Below are 15,458 nucleotides of genomic sequence, written 5' to 3'. Positions count from 1 at the left end.
CTACCACTACATCACTAGCCTTACGCGTGTTATAGGTGCTGGTTTAATTGGAATTGTAGCTGAGTGTTTCTCGCTCTACTGCCACATTGCTAGCTTTACAGTGCTATAGGTGCTGGTTTACTTCGGATTTGTAGGCAGGTGTGTCTCACTCTTTTGCTATTATCAAACTATAATAGCAAGTGCACACGCTGAAGTGCACTCGCCTTGGCAGTGTCTGTATGGGGTAGGAACGTGCTTGTCTGACAGTAGCATTGCTGAGGCTGGCTTACTTTTTCTATTCTTTCAGGAATGCCTGCAATCAGCGCCCCTTCAGGTTCTAAGTGCCACAGGCATACACAGGGTGACGCTTCCAACACTAAGAAGAAACGGAAGGGTGATGAACCTTTGGCTCTTAAAGTAGATACATTGGCTTCTGAGTTTGCCCAGATTAAGGCCCTTCTTAATTTACCGCCTGGCGGGCCGTCCACTGCTGCTGTCACTGCTGTTTCAGAGCCGTCACTCCAGGTCTATGATGAGAGTGATGGCTTAGCTACTTTACCCTCTGTTGCTAGTCAGCATGATGAGGATTCACTATCTGTTGCGGCCTCAGGGAATCTTTTTACTGATAAGGAAACAGGAGCACAGGAGGAACTGGAGAGGGAGTCCCCCCTCCCCTCTGTGACAGGTTCTCACGGGTCAGGAGCAGATGCCTTAAAGGATGCTGAGGCGGGTCATTCCACAGATAAGCAAGCCATCCAACTGGCCATCTTATGGCTTAGTCTGGATGCTGCCCCTGTAGAGGCTGCTCCCTCTAGAGACTTTTTCAAGTGCACTCCACAACCATCTGCCCTTAGAGTTCCACCCTCTGTACCATACACTGACAAACTTCAGAAGTGCTGGCGAGACCCCAAGGCATTCCTCCATCTACCAAGTGACTGCAGGGTTTTGGCTGCTAAGATGGATACCACCCAGTATGTTCTAGACCAAATGCCTGCCATCGATGCCTCCATTACCTCTCTGATAGAATCTCCAGATGAAGCCCTTAGACTGGATGCTCAAAGTCCAAGCCCACACTGTAGAATCACTGATGACCTCCTTACCAAGAGCTATGATATAGCAGCTCAAATGGGCTGTATTAGAAACTTTTGTTCTATCTCTATTGCAGACTCTCCAGATTGCTGGAGGCCTCAACACAGCCTGAGTAATGCTCCGTTCCAGGTGTTTGCTTTTATGACCAAAGAGCTTGGCAGACTGATGTTCACTTTGACCTTGGCCTAGCGCCAAGTGTGGCTTGTCCAGTATCCCTTGTCAGAGGGGTGCAGGAAGACACTTAGCACACCGCCTGTCATTCCAGGCCTGATGTTTGGGCATGCAGCCCAACAAGGCTTGGAGCATAGTGTGCAAGTGAACAAAGTCAAGTAACAGTTTGCCAACTCATGCTAGGCACCTTTGCCATCAGTCCCCGAAATTCATTGGGGCCAGAATTAATGTTGTCAACGACCCTCTGATGTCTCTGGCTCTCAGGTGCATTGCGGCAGCACTTTCTCCTCTGCTTGCCAGGGACATGCGCATTCCTCCTTACTTGGATGATTGATTGATATATGCACCAACCTGGGAGCAGGCAATCTGTGACACAACGACTCTTTTGGCCCACATGACCCAGCTGGGGCTCACAGTGACTTTTGCAGAGAGTTCTTTAGTTCCCATTCAGCGAGTCGTGTTCATTGGTGTTGGCCTCAATTCAGTATTGATGAGGGCCTCTCCCTCTCCTCAGAGTCTGGACAACATTCTCAGCCTCATCTCTTGCTTCAGAGAGGCACAAGGATAACATACAGCCTATTCCTCCGGTTGCTGGGCAAATTGACTAGGGCTCCTTTCATTGCACCCCTTGCAGATCTGGATCTAGGGTTTGGGCCTTGACCCCAAGAGGCACCAAAGCAGGATGGTGATGGTCTCAAGCAAGTGCCTCTGGTCTCTGGAACCCTAGAAAAACAAGGCTTATCTGTGCCGTGGTGTTCCCTCGGCCTCACTTCCCTCCCGCTGGGAGATGGTAGTAACAGATTCCTCCCTCTCAGGCTGTGGGGCTGTGTGGAACCACAGGACAGTCAGGGGGACCTGGAGTCTGCAGCAGAGGCTCCAGCACATAAATGTGAGTGCTGTGTGCAGTACACTTAGCCCTCAGACATTTTCTTCCTTTCTTAGAAGGGAAATGTCTTTTCAGACAATACCAAATCCAGTCAGTCCCTGAGGGAGGCTCAGAGGTTCCTTCAGTGGGCCTCACCTTGCCTTGCAAGTCTCAGGGCAGGGTAATGCATCAGCCAGGTGTGCAGAACAGGGCAGCTTTCCCACCAAAAGCCCTCTCCCAGCAAGTGGAGACTGAACCTGATGGTGGTTCAGATGATCTGGGAGAGGTACAGCAGAGCGGATGTCAACCTGTTTGCTTCGGAAACATCAACACATTGTCCCTCTCAGAACCAATCAGTCCATTGGAGCAGGACACACTGGCACACCCCTGGCCAGACTGCCTCCCCTCCACTTCCACTACTCATGCTGATACTTCACAGAATAGACAGATGGAACCACACAGTGCTGCTGGTGGCTCCATACTGGCCGGAGAGGATATGGTACCCTGTGATCCATCAGCTTCTCAATGGAGTGCCTTTGCTTCTCCCACCAAGAGAGGATCTTCTCTCTGTGCCTATATTGCTCAAATATTTGCAGGTGTTGCCGGATAAGGGGCTCTCAGTCTCTACCATTAAAGTGTGTGCTGCAGCCATCTCAGCTTGACATGTTTTGGTGGGCAATCGAACTGTGGGTAACATCCTCTGGTAAGCTGTTCTCTGAAAGGTGCTCTTGGCTGTGGCCCCTATGTGTTGTACGGGTGCCTTCATGGGATTTGCCTATCATCCTAGAATCTTTATGTTCCCCACCGTTTGAGCCCCTATTAGGGGCCTCAGATGACTCTCTGGTAAGACTGCCTATCTCCTCGCTGTTGCATCTGCAAAGTGAGTTGGTAAGCTTTATGCCCTGTCAGTTGGCAAGGACTGTGTGCGTTGGAATTCTGATGGGTCTGGCGTTACCATGTGGCCCAACCCCTCTTTTCTTTCTAAGAGGCTGTCAGCATTTCAGAATCCAGAATCAGGAATTTCGCCTTAATCTTCTCCTAAATAAGTTTCCTAAATTGGATTGGTTTATTGTCCAATTGTCTGACTGCCCGTGTTTCTTGGACTGTTGGACCGGGGAACACCTGATTATCTTCATTATCAATTCATCTCATTTTCTCAAGTAATCAATTAATCATTGTATATAAAATTGCTTGTTTTGTTAACAGTCTTAAATCTAGAGACATTCAATTTATCATTGCAGAAGACTAAGAGAACCAGCAAATATTCATATTTTGAGAGAAACCAGAAAAATCTCCTACTTCAATCTTAAAACCCGAATGAAATGAATAATCAATTATCAAAATAGTTACAGATTATATTTCAGTCAATATAGTTCAGTTGATGATTTGACTAATAGTTTCAGCTCTTGATTTGGAAAAAAATCATAACCAAAAGGAAAAATGGTTACTTAGTGAATACCCAGGTTGTAAACAAACTATATCTTTCTTTAACACAATCTGTGGGCCTGCAGCATCTGACACTGACAGGATCTTACAGACTGAACCACTACAGATAAAGAAATTCAGCTACTGTAGACACGTCTGTGAGTTCTACTGTTTGTTTATTTATTTATTTACTTTACTAATTTAGGTCAGTCTTTGCATTGGTGTTAGTGTCACAGCTGTGACTTTTACTGTGGTGCATTCATCAGTGCACTATGAGGAAGGACCTCTGAACCAAATTCTATCAAGCAATTTGTTCACATTATGCTTTTAGAACAGAAAAAGTCAAACATATAAAATGAAAAAGGAAATAGACAAGACAGGCTCAGACACAAACAGCAGGGTCAAAATTAAGTCTATTTCCACAAACAATTATGTTGTTGACTAACACTAAGCAGACAGTGTGGTTACATACATTAACTGCACCCACTGGCACTGCTTGCTTTATAGAGTAGAATAGAATAGAAAGTGTCTGAGACCAATGCAATTCTAGTAGAGGCTGATCTTACCCTGTGAAAAGGCGACCTTTGACCTGACATGTTTAAAGTCAGTATGGGTACAGATCGAGTCATTTAGCATACTGACATTTTTATAGTGAAAAACTACAACACCAGTCCTCAGCTGCCTGCTCTGTGTCTCTATACACTCACATACACACACACACACCACCTTTATTAACTTCCTAGCAGCTATACATGCATGAAATATGACCCAGACATTCCTAAGTGCACACATACACACACACACACACACACACATACACACTCAGAAGGAGGTAGAGAAACAACATACACACACACCACACACACAAACAAACACAGGGAGTGAGTCACCTCGAAAGCCTGGAAGCTGAGCCCGACGTTGTATCCCTCAGACACAGTGATCCTCCACACACACTCTTTGGAGGGTCTGTAGTCATCAGGATAGTTGGGAGACTGAATTTGTCCTGAGTCCTTGGTGATCTCCCCTCCACAGATCGCTGCACAGGAGAGAGAGAAAGAGAGTGAAAAACAGGATGGATTAGCATCAACTGCACTGACCAAAAACACTCGAAATTCATGCGTATCAGAGTTGAATGCCTGGAATTGAGATCCCATGATTTCCCAGTATTCCATGCCAAAATCTGCTCCCCTGTCCTGGGAAAAATACCTGCAGGAACACTGGATTTTTGGCATGTGTTTGCCTGTCTACTGACAACTGAAACAAAGACGCCTTCATTATCGCTACCACGTAACTGTCGTAACAAAGCACATGCCCTCAGAATGAGTTCAGAGCTATCAGTACTTTGTTATTTCAAGCATAAAATCAGATGATTGGTGCAATTTTCCATCTCAGTAATGTACCTATTGTCTACTTTTTAGTCTACTACCGCATCAACTATTGAATATGGAAGAAAAACACCCCAAAATCTGAATAAACATCGTATTAAATCAATTTGCATGCAATTATTTTGTTAAAATCAAATGTCATTCATGCTTAGAAATCCTGGGAATCCCAGTAATAGTAATACATCCCAGGAAGTAGTGATTTTGAAATTGTGGGAAATCCTTCAACCCTTATGTGTAACATCTTCTAACAAAAGTCACTGTCAGTCATCAAATTTGAAACCAGCCCTCGTGTAAAGTGGGTTTACAATCTCTGTATTTTCATGTGTTTATATATTTATTTGTTCGAATATTTGTTTGTTTTTGAGGTAGAAAAGTTACCTTCATAAATGGCAGCGAAGCCCTTTCCCACCCAGTTGCTGCTGCTGCGAAACTCAATCCACATTCTGCTGTCAGTGGAGATCAAGACGTCAGGAACTTTATCTCCACAAAACCTGCCTGTGAAATACGAACACACACACACACACAAACACACACACCTTGTTAGGAACATGTGTGGAAAATTGTTGAGAGTCTGAGTTCAGGATGACAAAAGCCCTGCATAAGAAAATGTAGCCTCCTCGTTCATTTCAATAAGACCACAGTATTGGCACAGCTGTGGTGCTGTCACAGAGGGCTCTGACTAAAATATTAAGTGTCATTTGGCAAAAAAGTTGATTCTGGTTGATTTTTTGCTGCAGTGCAATGCAATGTCACGTAGAACCATGTAAGCACAAACCACATATCAAGAGAATTAGATATCATATTCCAAGGTGGTACCGCACTCATTCCAAAGAAAGCTGCTCGCCAGGCACATACAGTGTGCTGAAAATATTCAGGCTTCCTCCGAATTCTGATAACACAAAGAGTTATTTCACAGTGTTTGTGACGCCCAGAAAAAGCTGTGTCTTGAGGCAGTGTGCATCACATGCCCTGCAATACTGACTAGCCACTATATCAAAATCACCTCACAGCCCTGATCCTGGGGGTTTGGTCAAGCAAATTTCTGCCATGATAACTGTTCAGAGCTGTATTTCCTGCCTCAAAGAAGCTTAAACAGCTGTGCAGCATCTTAACCTCTGATTATCCATCAAACTGGACTTCCTGGCATCCTGGAGGTGGCTTAGGGGTTTAGAGCACCGACCTTAGGCAAAAATGCTCACCCACCACGCCAAAATGTAACTTCCTGGATTGCATTTCATTTTCTCAACTGTATCTATAGCAACACAGCCATATCAATGCAGCCCCTTGTGTTTTTTTTATGCAGCACTACTCTAAGTCTGAACGCTGCCTTACAATCAATGCAGTTGTCATCATTAAGGTGATCACAGTGTGTGAAGCCAATTAAAAAGCCAATGAAGAAAAAAACTAAATAAGGCCTTCTCCTTCAGCTCGCCAATGGCTGACTGTCTGTTGCTCTTACCGAGCAGTGGAGCTTTCCTCCAATATCCATCCCGAACCTCAATGTAGTCATACCAACACAGGCTGCTCTTATACAGATCCATGGTGGTGAAGTTGAGAACAATCTGGAGAAGTGAAAAAGATTAGAAAAAACATATTTAATACAAATCTTTGCACTTCAGAGACCAGACGAGAGGAGACAAAACAGAGGAAGAGGGTGTTACCTGTGTTGTGAGGATTTAATCAATATACAGTCATTCTGTCAGCAGTCTCTTATTGTTATTGGCAATGCATGCACATTCACTGCACTGCAGGGGGCTACTATGTGTGTGTGTGAGTGTGTGTGTTTGTGTGTGTGTGTGCACCTTTTCTCCGGGTGTAACAGATATTCTCCAGACACAGTGTGTGTATGAAGGGTATCCGTTGGGGTAACCGGGAGACGAGAAATTGCCCGTTGACTCTTGGAGTGTCTCTCCACATGCTGCAACACACAGACACACACACAAACACACAAACACACACATACACAGATGGAGTTACATTTTTGTGGTAAGTCCTGCTGTTAATGCATAATCCTTTCAGCTGTGTGCTGATACTTATGATTGGTACATTACTAAAATACACATGGCTCTCATATCTATTATTATTCTCAATCTGCACAAATTCATCTTTTTACTGCCAATTTAGCAAAATAAATAAACTACAGACATTTTGTCAAAACAGCTTCATGCACTGTTTTTGTGCCTGAGTTTATGTCCATAATATCTGATCTGTCCATATGGAAACTGTTAGAACTGCATTTCTGAATCGGAAAACAGTAAAGGGATTAAAATTACTCTCCCAAACAAACTCATGTTTCATGTTGCTTTTGGCCTCTTTTAGTTTTGCATGTAGGAGGCTACAGTGTGCGCGTTTGTATTCCTTTGTGAATCAGTGTGCATGTGAGGTCCGACCACAATCATTAGGCCCCATCACCATTTAGCAGAATTAATCATCGCCCTGTAGAAGAGTCATTTACTGTAAGTGAACTGGAGTGACAGATGTTTAATTCTTCACAATAAAGACAAATAATAAAAAATAACCGTAACAGCTGGATGGATATTCATACAAAAAAACAAAGAAAATATCGGACAATATTGCTCTCTTTATCCCTCATTCTGAATTTAGTGCCGTCGCTCCCTCTCAAAAGGAGGTTAGCCAAATGTGCCCCTCCTATCCCATCATGCATGCTGTTTTCCCCCACAATGCCCTGGGGCTCTGTTCATCTGTCAGTGAATATGGTATCACTCAAATATGACCTTATAAGGTTGAAGTTTTATCTATTTCCAGCTGGGACATGCTAACACACACTCACTCCATCATTCCAGTATCAAAAGGGCTTTATTAAAATTACATATATATTACACTTATTTATACTAATCATTTGTTGTCTAAGCACATATATTGAAAATTAAAAGGTAAAATATTCCAGATATACAGTATTTTTAAAGTTTATTGAGTTAAATGATATAAAACAAAAACGATGTGCCAGAAAATTTGAAAGATTTGTGAGAGAATTGTGACACAACTTGTAAATATTGATGTTTAATCCGTTTGTTTCATATTTATTTCATCACACGCTCATGATGACCTAAAGTGTGAACTCCTCATGGGGTATGAGTGTGTGTGTGTGTGTGTGGGCCAAAGAGAGATGGCAACATTTGAGATTGTAAACCTTTACAACACGACTACAGAGCTCGATTTGAGAGCAGATCCAGATTACGTCAGAGTGGCTAACCAGGGACCAGAGGGACGCCAAATCAGCAGGGGTGTGTGCAAGAACTGACGGTAAGACTGTGTATGATGTGTGTGTGTTAAGGCACAGCCCCGCAAAAAAAGACAGAGGGAAGCGTCACATGGAAAAACAATTGCTTAACTCTGTACTTTTGAGACTAAAGAGGTGGTCTAGTTTTACACCAAAGATACGAGAAGATTAACAGGCATCATCTTTAGTTTCTTCCTTACACACATGCACATATACACATTGTGGTCTCATAGTAAATATATCAGTACCTGGACATCTATACAGCTTCCTTGCCTGTGCAATGTCTCCTTTACTTAGTCTGGTCCGTTGGCCAATAGCAGGCCGGACCCCGTTTTCATCTCTGGATGGAAGGATGGTGTCGAGGAACATACCCCTTTAGAGTGAAAAAAACAGAGAGTTACCAAACACATCCTGCTCTGATTTCAGGGAAATTCAATAAGAGATTACAACATGCATGCATTCATTTTCAAAACAGTGTAATATAACTTCCTATGTTCTCAGAAGAATCAGTCATTTCCAAAAACAGCGACCTCCATGCGAATACAGTTCCCCCCATACTGTTGTGTTTTTAAAAGTTTTCCTCTTATGTGTTAACTGGAGCTGAGCAGGGTTATAGCAGTAGCTATGGCAGAGATTAAAAAGCATCCTCACTCATGGAAAGCATGTTAAATGTGCTATAGTACAATCACGGCCTGCTGTAAATGTTAACACAAGCACAAGTCTAATTTAAATAGATAATCTAAGCCAGTGGTTCCCAACCTGGGGGTTCGAGACTCCCACATGGGGTTGCAAGATAAATCTGCTGGGTCATGAGATGATTAATATTACAGAAAAAAAGAAAAAAAAAACATGCCCTCTGCTATAAAAAAATATGTTTATTCAGACTTTCCTCAAACATTTGCCTTTTTATGAATTATTGCATCATTTACCTCTTTGGCTCTCTAAAAATATATTTAAATAAAAGGAAAAAACTAAAAAAAATGGTCACAAGGGTAAACCATATCCAACTGATGACTAGTGGAAAAAGTAGAGATTGATTTGTTTTAAAGGGTCAAAAGTAAAAAGGGAGGGAAATAGCTTTTTAACCTAAAGTAATAGCCAGCCTTAGTGAGACATTAGGTCAGCATTTGTAATTTGTTTTTGCTGTATTCCAGTTACAAATAATAATATTAACTCTCTCTGCTCTGCTCTGAACTGTATCACACTCTGTCTGACCTAAAAATGTTGAGTATACTATAAAACCTCCAAGATCTAGCAAGTCACTCATGACATATATGCAGGAGTGGAACTACGCTCCCTTCACTAATAATAATGTCAAAAATGATTTAATGCTATAAATCCCAAAATAAGAGAGTTATGCTCTTTCTATATTCACTTTAACATGTTGCACCAAGCCTTTACTTGCAGTGGGTGATGAAGGTTAGTCAAGGGTAACTATCTGCTCCACCCCACATGAATAAATCACAACATACAGAATCACTCAAAAAACGATCAAGGTAGGTTTCTGTTTCACAAAATCACAGAGCCAACTTTAGCAGACTTTATAAGGTTGAGAAAGAGCTGTTTCAGCAGATCAAGTATCTGATCTGTTTGTAAATTTTAAAGCAAAACTACACAGATATGATGTTGGCTGCCGGTTACCGTGAGAAGGTGTTCCTGGCGTAGTGCATGATGCTATCAAAATCATATGGCTCCCCAAGAGAGTTGACCTCCCCTGGCTCCATCTTGAGGAAGTTATACTCCTGGCCTGGGAAAGATACAATGAACAAACGCGCACACACATAAACACACAAACACACGCAGACACATTTGCACACATGCAGAGACAGCAGCATTAGAAGGCTCAGTTTTATCACACAGCAAAAAAAAAAAAAAACGAATGTAAGATTATCAGATTTCCTAAGGCATTCGCGCTTGTTTTTCAGGCACAGATGTGACGCATTCTGCCCCAAACACATGCTGTGTGTTTATCAAACAGACACATCAGGATGGAGTCACAGTTTGCATGTCATTTGTGTCTGCAAGGTGGTCCCCTCTCCTCATTGCATGTGCATTTAAGGGAGGATTACGCAAATAAAAGAGAGGAGACATGTTAACAGATGTTGTGGGTAAGATTCTCAGACTCCGAAGACCAGGTGCTCATCTAAACCCAGACTGGATTTACACGAGCCAGAAGGAAGGTTGTAGTGGGGTAAAGAAAGGGGCATTAAATATGAGCTTGAATATAACTAAAACCTTATTATTTGAAAGAAAAATTATTAGATTAGGATACTATTAATGAGCAAAATATTTTTCTGTTTCTGTTCATCAAACCTTCGTCAAAGCCATTTTTGTAGAATTTACTGGGTCGTATTTGCTCACGAATGAAAAATGTTTTTGCAAAATATGGGAAATTATGTTAATAGATGGATGAATTCACTTCAATTTACAGATGCACTTTGGAATTGACTAAGATTATTCATACACATTAAAATAATGGGAATTATGTAAATACGCTATGTTTCAAAAGACTAGTCTGGATGCAGAATCTTATTGACTGAATTGAAAGATGAATATTTAACTTTTTTACTGATTGATGGAGTGAGATGAAAGAGTACATTTTTATAGATAATTTTGTAAAAAGATTATAGGTACTGGTTGTACAGCCATCACCATTCCTCTTTGAATTATTGAGTTTTTGTATATCATAAAAAAAAAAAAAGTGATTGATTCTTTAATTTTGTCTGTGTGGTATTTATAGTGATTCATTGGTCACATGGTGAATCTATGAAATATATACTTAAGGGAAAACATAAGCAGCCTCACGAAGGCGAGAAAGCTGAAAACATTTGGCGAAGAACACACTGTACTGGAGAAGAGTTGTGCAATGTGTTTTAATTTTGATGGACTTTCATCAAACTTGACCATCAGGGAACTGTAAAACACACTACAAGCTGAAACTAGGTTCTTTCCTTTTTTATTTCCCATGAACGTGTTTATTGGCTCCTAACTTGTTAATAATTGTACATAAGCTTAAAATTATGAAATAATTTCATGAGTAATAGCCTATTTTGACCAACAGTAATAGTTTTTCTCACATGTAGTTCATCATTAAATGTTTTGTATTTAAAATCTAATTTGTGCAATGCCATTTTCTTAGTAAATCTGACCCTCAGACTGCTAAAAATACACACATAAATGTATTATAAGCTTGAATAGATTAGGGAACTTAGGAGCGTTGTCATACATCCTTGACATACACTGGTATGTCATTTGATTTAACACCTGTCAGACTGTGAATGTCTTGCGGTGCAGAGGAGTGTGTGGGAGGAAACGTGACAGACAGTCTGGGGGTCTAGGTGACTTCACAGTCATTATAAGCCTCATTCACACTCACACAGAGCAACACACGAGTGTGAATTTGAAAACGGACAAACATGTTGTCCGTAAATGTCCTCATTTGTCTCCAGCTAGAAAACAACCCTGAATGATTCTAAACAGAGACCCAGGTGCATCCTGGGTAATGAGTCTCACCTGGTTGGATGTTATCCCGGATGATGGTCACATGATCATCACGATCAGGCCGCGTGTGCTCATGCCAGAAGCCAATGACATGGCCCAGTTCGTGCACCACGATGCCAAACTTGTCACAGTTCTTGCCTATGGAGATAGCCTGGGGACCGTTGCCACGACGACCCACATAGGAACAACACCTAATAAGGATTAGTAGGAAGTTGATAGCAGGGAGATAGGCGGATGACATTTACTACACATTTGGCAGTGGAAAGAGCATCAGTAGTGCTTTATGAACACACACACACACACACACACACACACACACACACAAATACACTTAGTCCTTTCAGGATTTCCTGCCCTGTACTACATCCACCAGAGGAAAAGTGCCAGGATTTATTTACATACAACACTCCAATAAGGCTGAAGTTTCATAACCCGAAGTGAATAAGCTGTGAGAATTCACATATCGCTTCTCACAGAACACTCAAACACGCACGCACACACTCATTCTCTTTTTCTGGGTAGCCGAGACATCCGTGCCAGGCTAACAAATCTGATTAAAGTTATCCACCGAGCTGATTGCAGGAGAAGGATCAGGAGTCACTGGAGTAGATAGAGTCTTTTCTTGTAGGAAATGCAGCTTGATCAGTGCAACTATTTCACACACACACAGGTGCCAAAAATGTTCTTTGGTTTTGTTATAAACCGTCACTCCTTTCTTACTTTTCCGTCTCTCTTTCTGTCACACACACCACACATCCAAGCAACAGGGTATTTATACATCAGATTAAAGCGTCTAATCTCTGATGCAGCCAGCCTGTCACAGAACACGAGACAACTGGCATCATCAGTTAACACGCAGATCTTCAGCTCTTCCAAATGCCTGTAAGTATTAACATCATTAACCCCATCATTGTGAACTTTGTAGTGTGAAGATCATCGTTCAATCCACATAACATCTATGAAATTCTATGTCTGGTCGTTTCAATTTTTTTGATATTTGTGCTGATATACTGTAATACTATATTGTAATACCTGAGTTTTTGATAATGTTTGATAATGTAATGATCAAATGTTTAATGTTGTCTGAACACAAGAAGCAGTACAAGAACTTACCTAAAAAATACAGTTTAAAATTGGAAAAAATTATATTTTATATCAGAAACTATCGAATCAAAAAATAAGTACGATTTTGAATCTGACCGGACACTCTACCTTTAAGTGCTTGAAATTTTTCAATATGCAATGTTAGAAACATATTTTGGTCAATACCAAAATGTATTGAGGTTTGATAACCAGCCATATTAAATTCTAGTTGAGATCTCCATTTTTCTACGAATACAAATATTTCAGACTTAAAGTGTGGAAAGTGTGTGCAAAAAAACATTCAATATAATGGTGCAACCATCCAAAATGACTACCTGGATCCTAATAGTTCACTCAATATACCCCCCTTTTTGGGGTGGTCCACCTACATGAGAACAAATCAGCTATTTCTGATCATTAGACACTTTTACATTGATGGACTGTCAGAAATCCTTTGAGAGTATGGAGGTTAAGGTTTCAAATGTATACTCAGTTTAAAATGACTATAATAACCATAAAGATAAGAGTCTATTCTATCAGTACATGAATTTCATGTTTGTATTCATGTGACTCCTCATATCATAGTGTTAGTGTCTTGTGCGCAGAACAGTGGATGGTAAAAAGTTATATGTTCTGGCAAAATATAAGTTCCCAGAGGGTTACACAACCAACAGTTTTTGCCTGTTGGTTGTATAACCCTTTCACAATAAACTACTCAAAAAAAAGGAGCAAATCGTCAGATTTCAGAAGCTGAAACTAGTGATTATTTGGCAATTTTGGCATAATGAGTTAAACGATTGATCAGTTTATTATCGAAATTGTTGTTGGGTAATGTAGTGCTAATATATACTGCAACTCCACAGATATAGCTGGATATCCTACTCTTTCAACCATGTGCATAACAATGGCTTGGAGAGCTAAACCCAAACGTCCTTATCTCAGCCACTCTAAAACCTTTAAACTTACTACCAGTCAGTGAAGTGCCACCGCTGTACAAACACACTCTGACCCCACCGTGCTGCCACACTGCAGAACAATGCACTTCTGCAGAATATGAACAAAAAAACTGCACGAACATACAAACACTTAGACGGAGCAGTGTGATTGGTGGGATGGGGAAACAGGAGCAGGACAGGAAGGAAAGTAGAGCCATTGTTGAGTGACCATATCGTCTCTCGCTGTGACAAGGTCACTACTGAACTCTAGGTATACACACACACACATACAAACACACACACACAAAGAGATCTTCCAAACTCACCCGCAGGGTCGGTAGGTGAACACTATGTAGCTTTCCTCGTCTGTCTTCTCAATGAAAGTTACGCACGTCTGTTTTTCCCAGTGACGCATGGCCTGTTTAAACATGGCCCTCTGACTACCTGAAACACACACATTTTACATCCTACTTTTACACAATCACACGTCGATGTGTACTTTATTGTAAGTAGTACAGGCAGCGGTCCGGTGGAGCTGCTTACCAGTGAAGTTTCCTCCTATGACGTAGGGAATAACTCCTCCAGGCCATATCCTCTCAGCTCGGGATGTGGCAGCTCTGGGAATACGGCTCTTTGCGACGTTCCCAGTCTTCCCACCTTTCCCAGTTTGGCTCTTGAGACTGGCAGCTCCCTTACTGAAGTTCTTTGGGAGATAGTCTAACGAAGCGAGGAGAGAGAAACCACAGTCCAATTTATCTTGATCAGGTTGTGTGCGTGTGTTTAAACAGAGTAAATTACTGGGCTATTATTATAAATATCAGCTCATAAATGTGCTCAGAGACTATTGGATCACTCCACTTATTATACTCGACCTTTCAGAGTTTGTTCTCAGATCAGAGAGTAATAAAGCTGAAACAGAAATAGCTCTAGCAGTGCAATATATGTTTTTATTAAATATTTAATTGAAAAGTTCATAATGTATATTGAATGACTTGAATTGCACTAAGTGGCAACTCAAACATTCAGTAGCTCTGGATCTGATTCGGCTTCAGTAACACAACTTCACCATCTTGTAACTAGCAACACTTGTGGTACTGAAAACAACTTCATTACAAAGCTGACACCTGGAGGCTTTGGACATGTCTCACTTTGTCATAAAATAAGGCCTGACAGGACCAGTGGTTTGCATGAAAGCACATTATTGCAAATTTAAAAAAAAAAAAAAAAAAAAAAGCTTCTTGTGCTGTGTATGAATCTGGAAGGTTTATCATTGGCAAACAGCTATTTGCAAATACTTTAGTTTCTATGCATTTACCATTTCTATAACAAGATGAAACTAGACCTACAGGCTGTGATGTGAAAATTCTTAAACTGACAGTAGTTAAATCACTACAGAGACTCAGACAGCGTGTTAGCTGAATGTAAAGGCTGATATTTCACTGCTGTTTTTCCACAATACTGTGAACGCGTCTTCAGACTATTAACTCCAAATGACTAAGGCCATATTGCCCTACCACTGTTACCAATACACATAATAAAATGTGCAAAAAGTTGAGTTTGCATTCCTATAGAAGCTCAGTATTAATAAAATGTTTCCAGGTTGGTTAGTGGAGTCTAATCAAAGCATCAAATCTCAGCAGAAAAGTCAATTTTTATACAGTGCTGAAATAAACAGACACCAACAGCTTTCTGAAAGAAGTCATAATGGAATACTAGATATGGCATACAGGATTTGAAGTTAATTGGATATGCCCTTTAACGTATTTGTAACAAATATCAGAGCA

At 41.1% G+C, this 15,458-nt stretch overlaps 1 protein-coding gene across 1 annotated transcript in view; it reads right to left on the bottom strand.

Annotated features, from left to right (window-relative positions):
- tll1 (tolloid-like 1) overlaps positions 1-15,458 on the bottom strand; it is a 60,296-nt gene that overhangs the window by 21,454 nt on the left and 23,384 nt on the right. Inside the window, exons 5-13 of the mRNA XM_044347296.1 lie at positions 14,218-14,391; positions 14,001-14,118; positions 11,669-11,847; positions 9,797-9,902; positions 8,404-8,528; positions 6,717-6,832; positions 6,374-6,476; positions 5,293-5,409; positions 4,420-4,565 (exon numbers count right to left, since the gene is read on the bottom strand). Coding sequence (XP_044203231.1) covers positions 4,420-4,565; positions 5,293-5,409; positions 6,374-6,476; positions 6,717-6,832; positions 8,404-8,528; positions 9,797-9,902; positions 11,669-11,847; positions 14,001-14,118; positions 14,218-14,391 — 1,184 coding nt within the window. The remainder of the gene's footprint in view (positions 1-4,419; positions 4,566-5,292; positions 5,410-6,373; positions 6,477-6,716; positions 6,833-8,403; positions 8,529-9,796; positions 9,903-11,668; positions 11,848-14,000; positions 14,119-14,217; positions 14,392-15,458) is intronic.

The sequence above is a fragment of the Thunnus albacares genome, chromosome 3, assembly GCF_914725855.1.
Source record: "Thunnus albacares chromosome 3, fThuAlb1.1, whole genome shotgun sequence".
NCBI classification, from domain to species: Eukaryota; Metazoa; Chordata; class Actinopteri; order Scombriformes; family Scombridae; genus Thunnus; species Thunnus albacares.
This window is presented reverse-complemented; position numbering and strand designations above follow the sequence as displayed.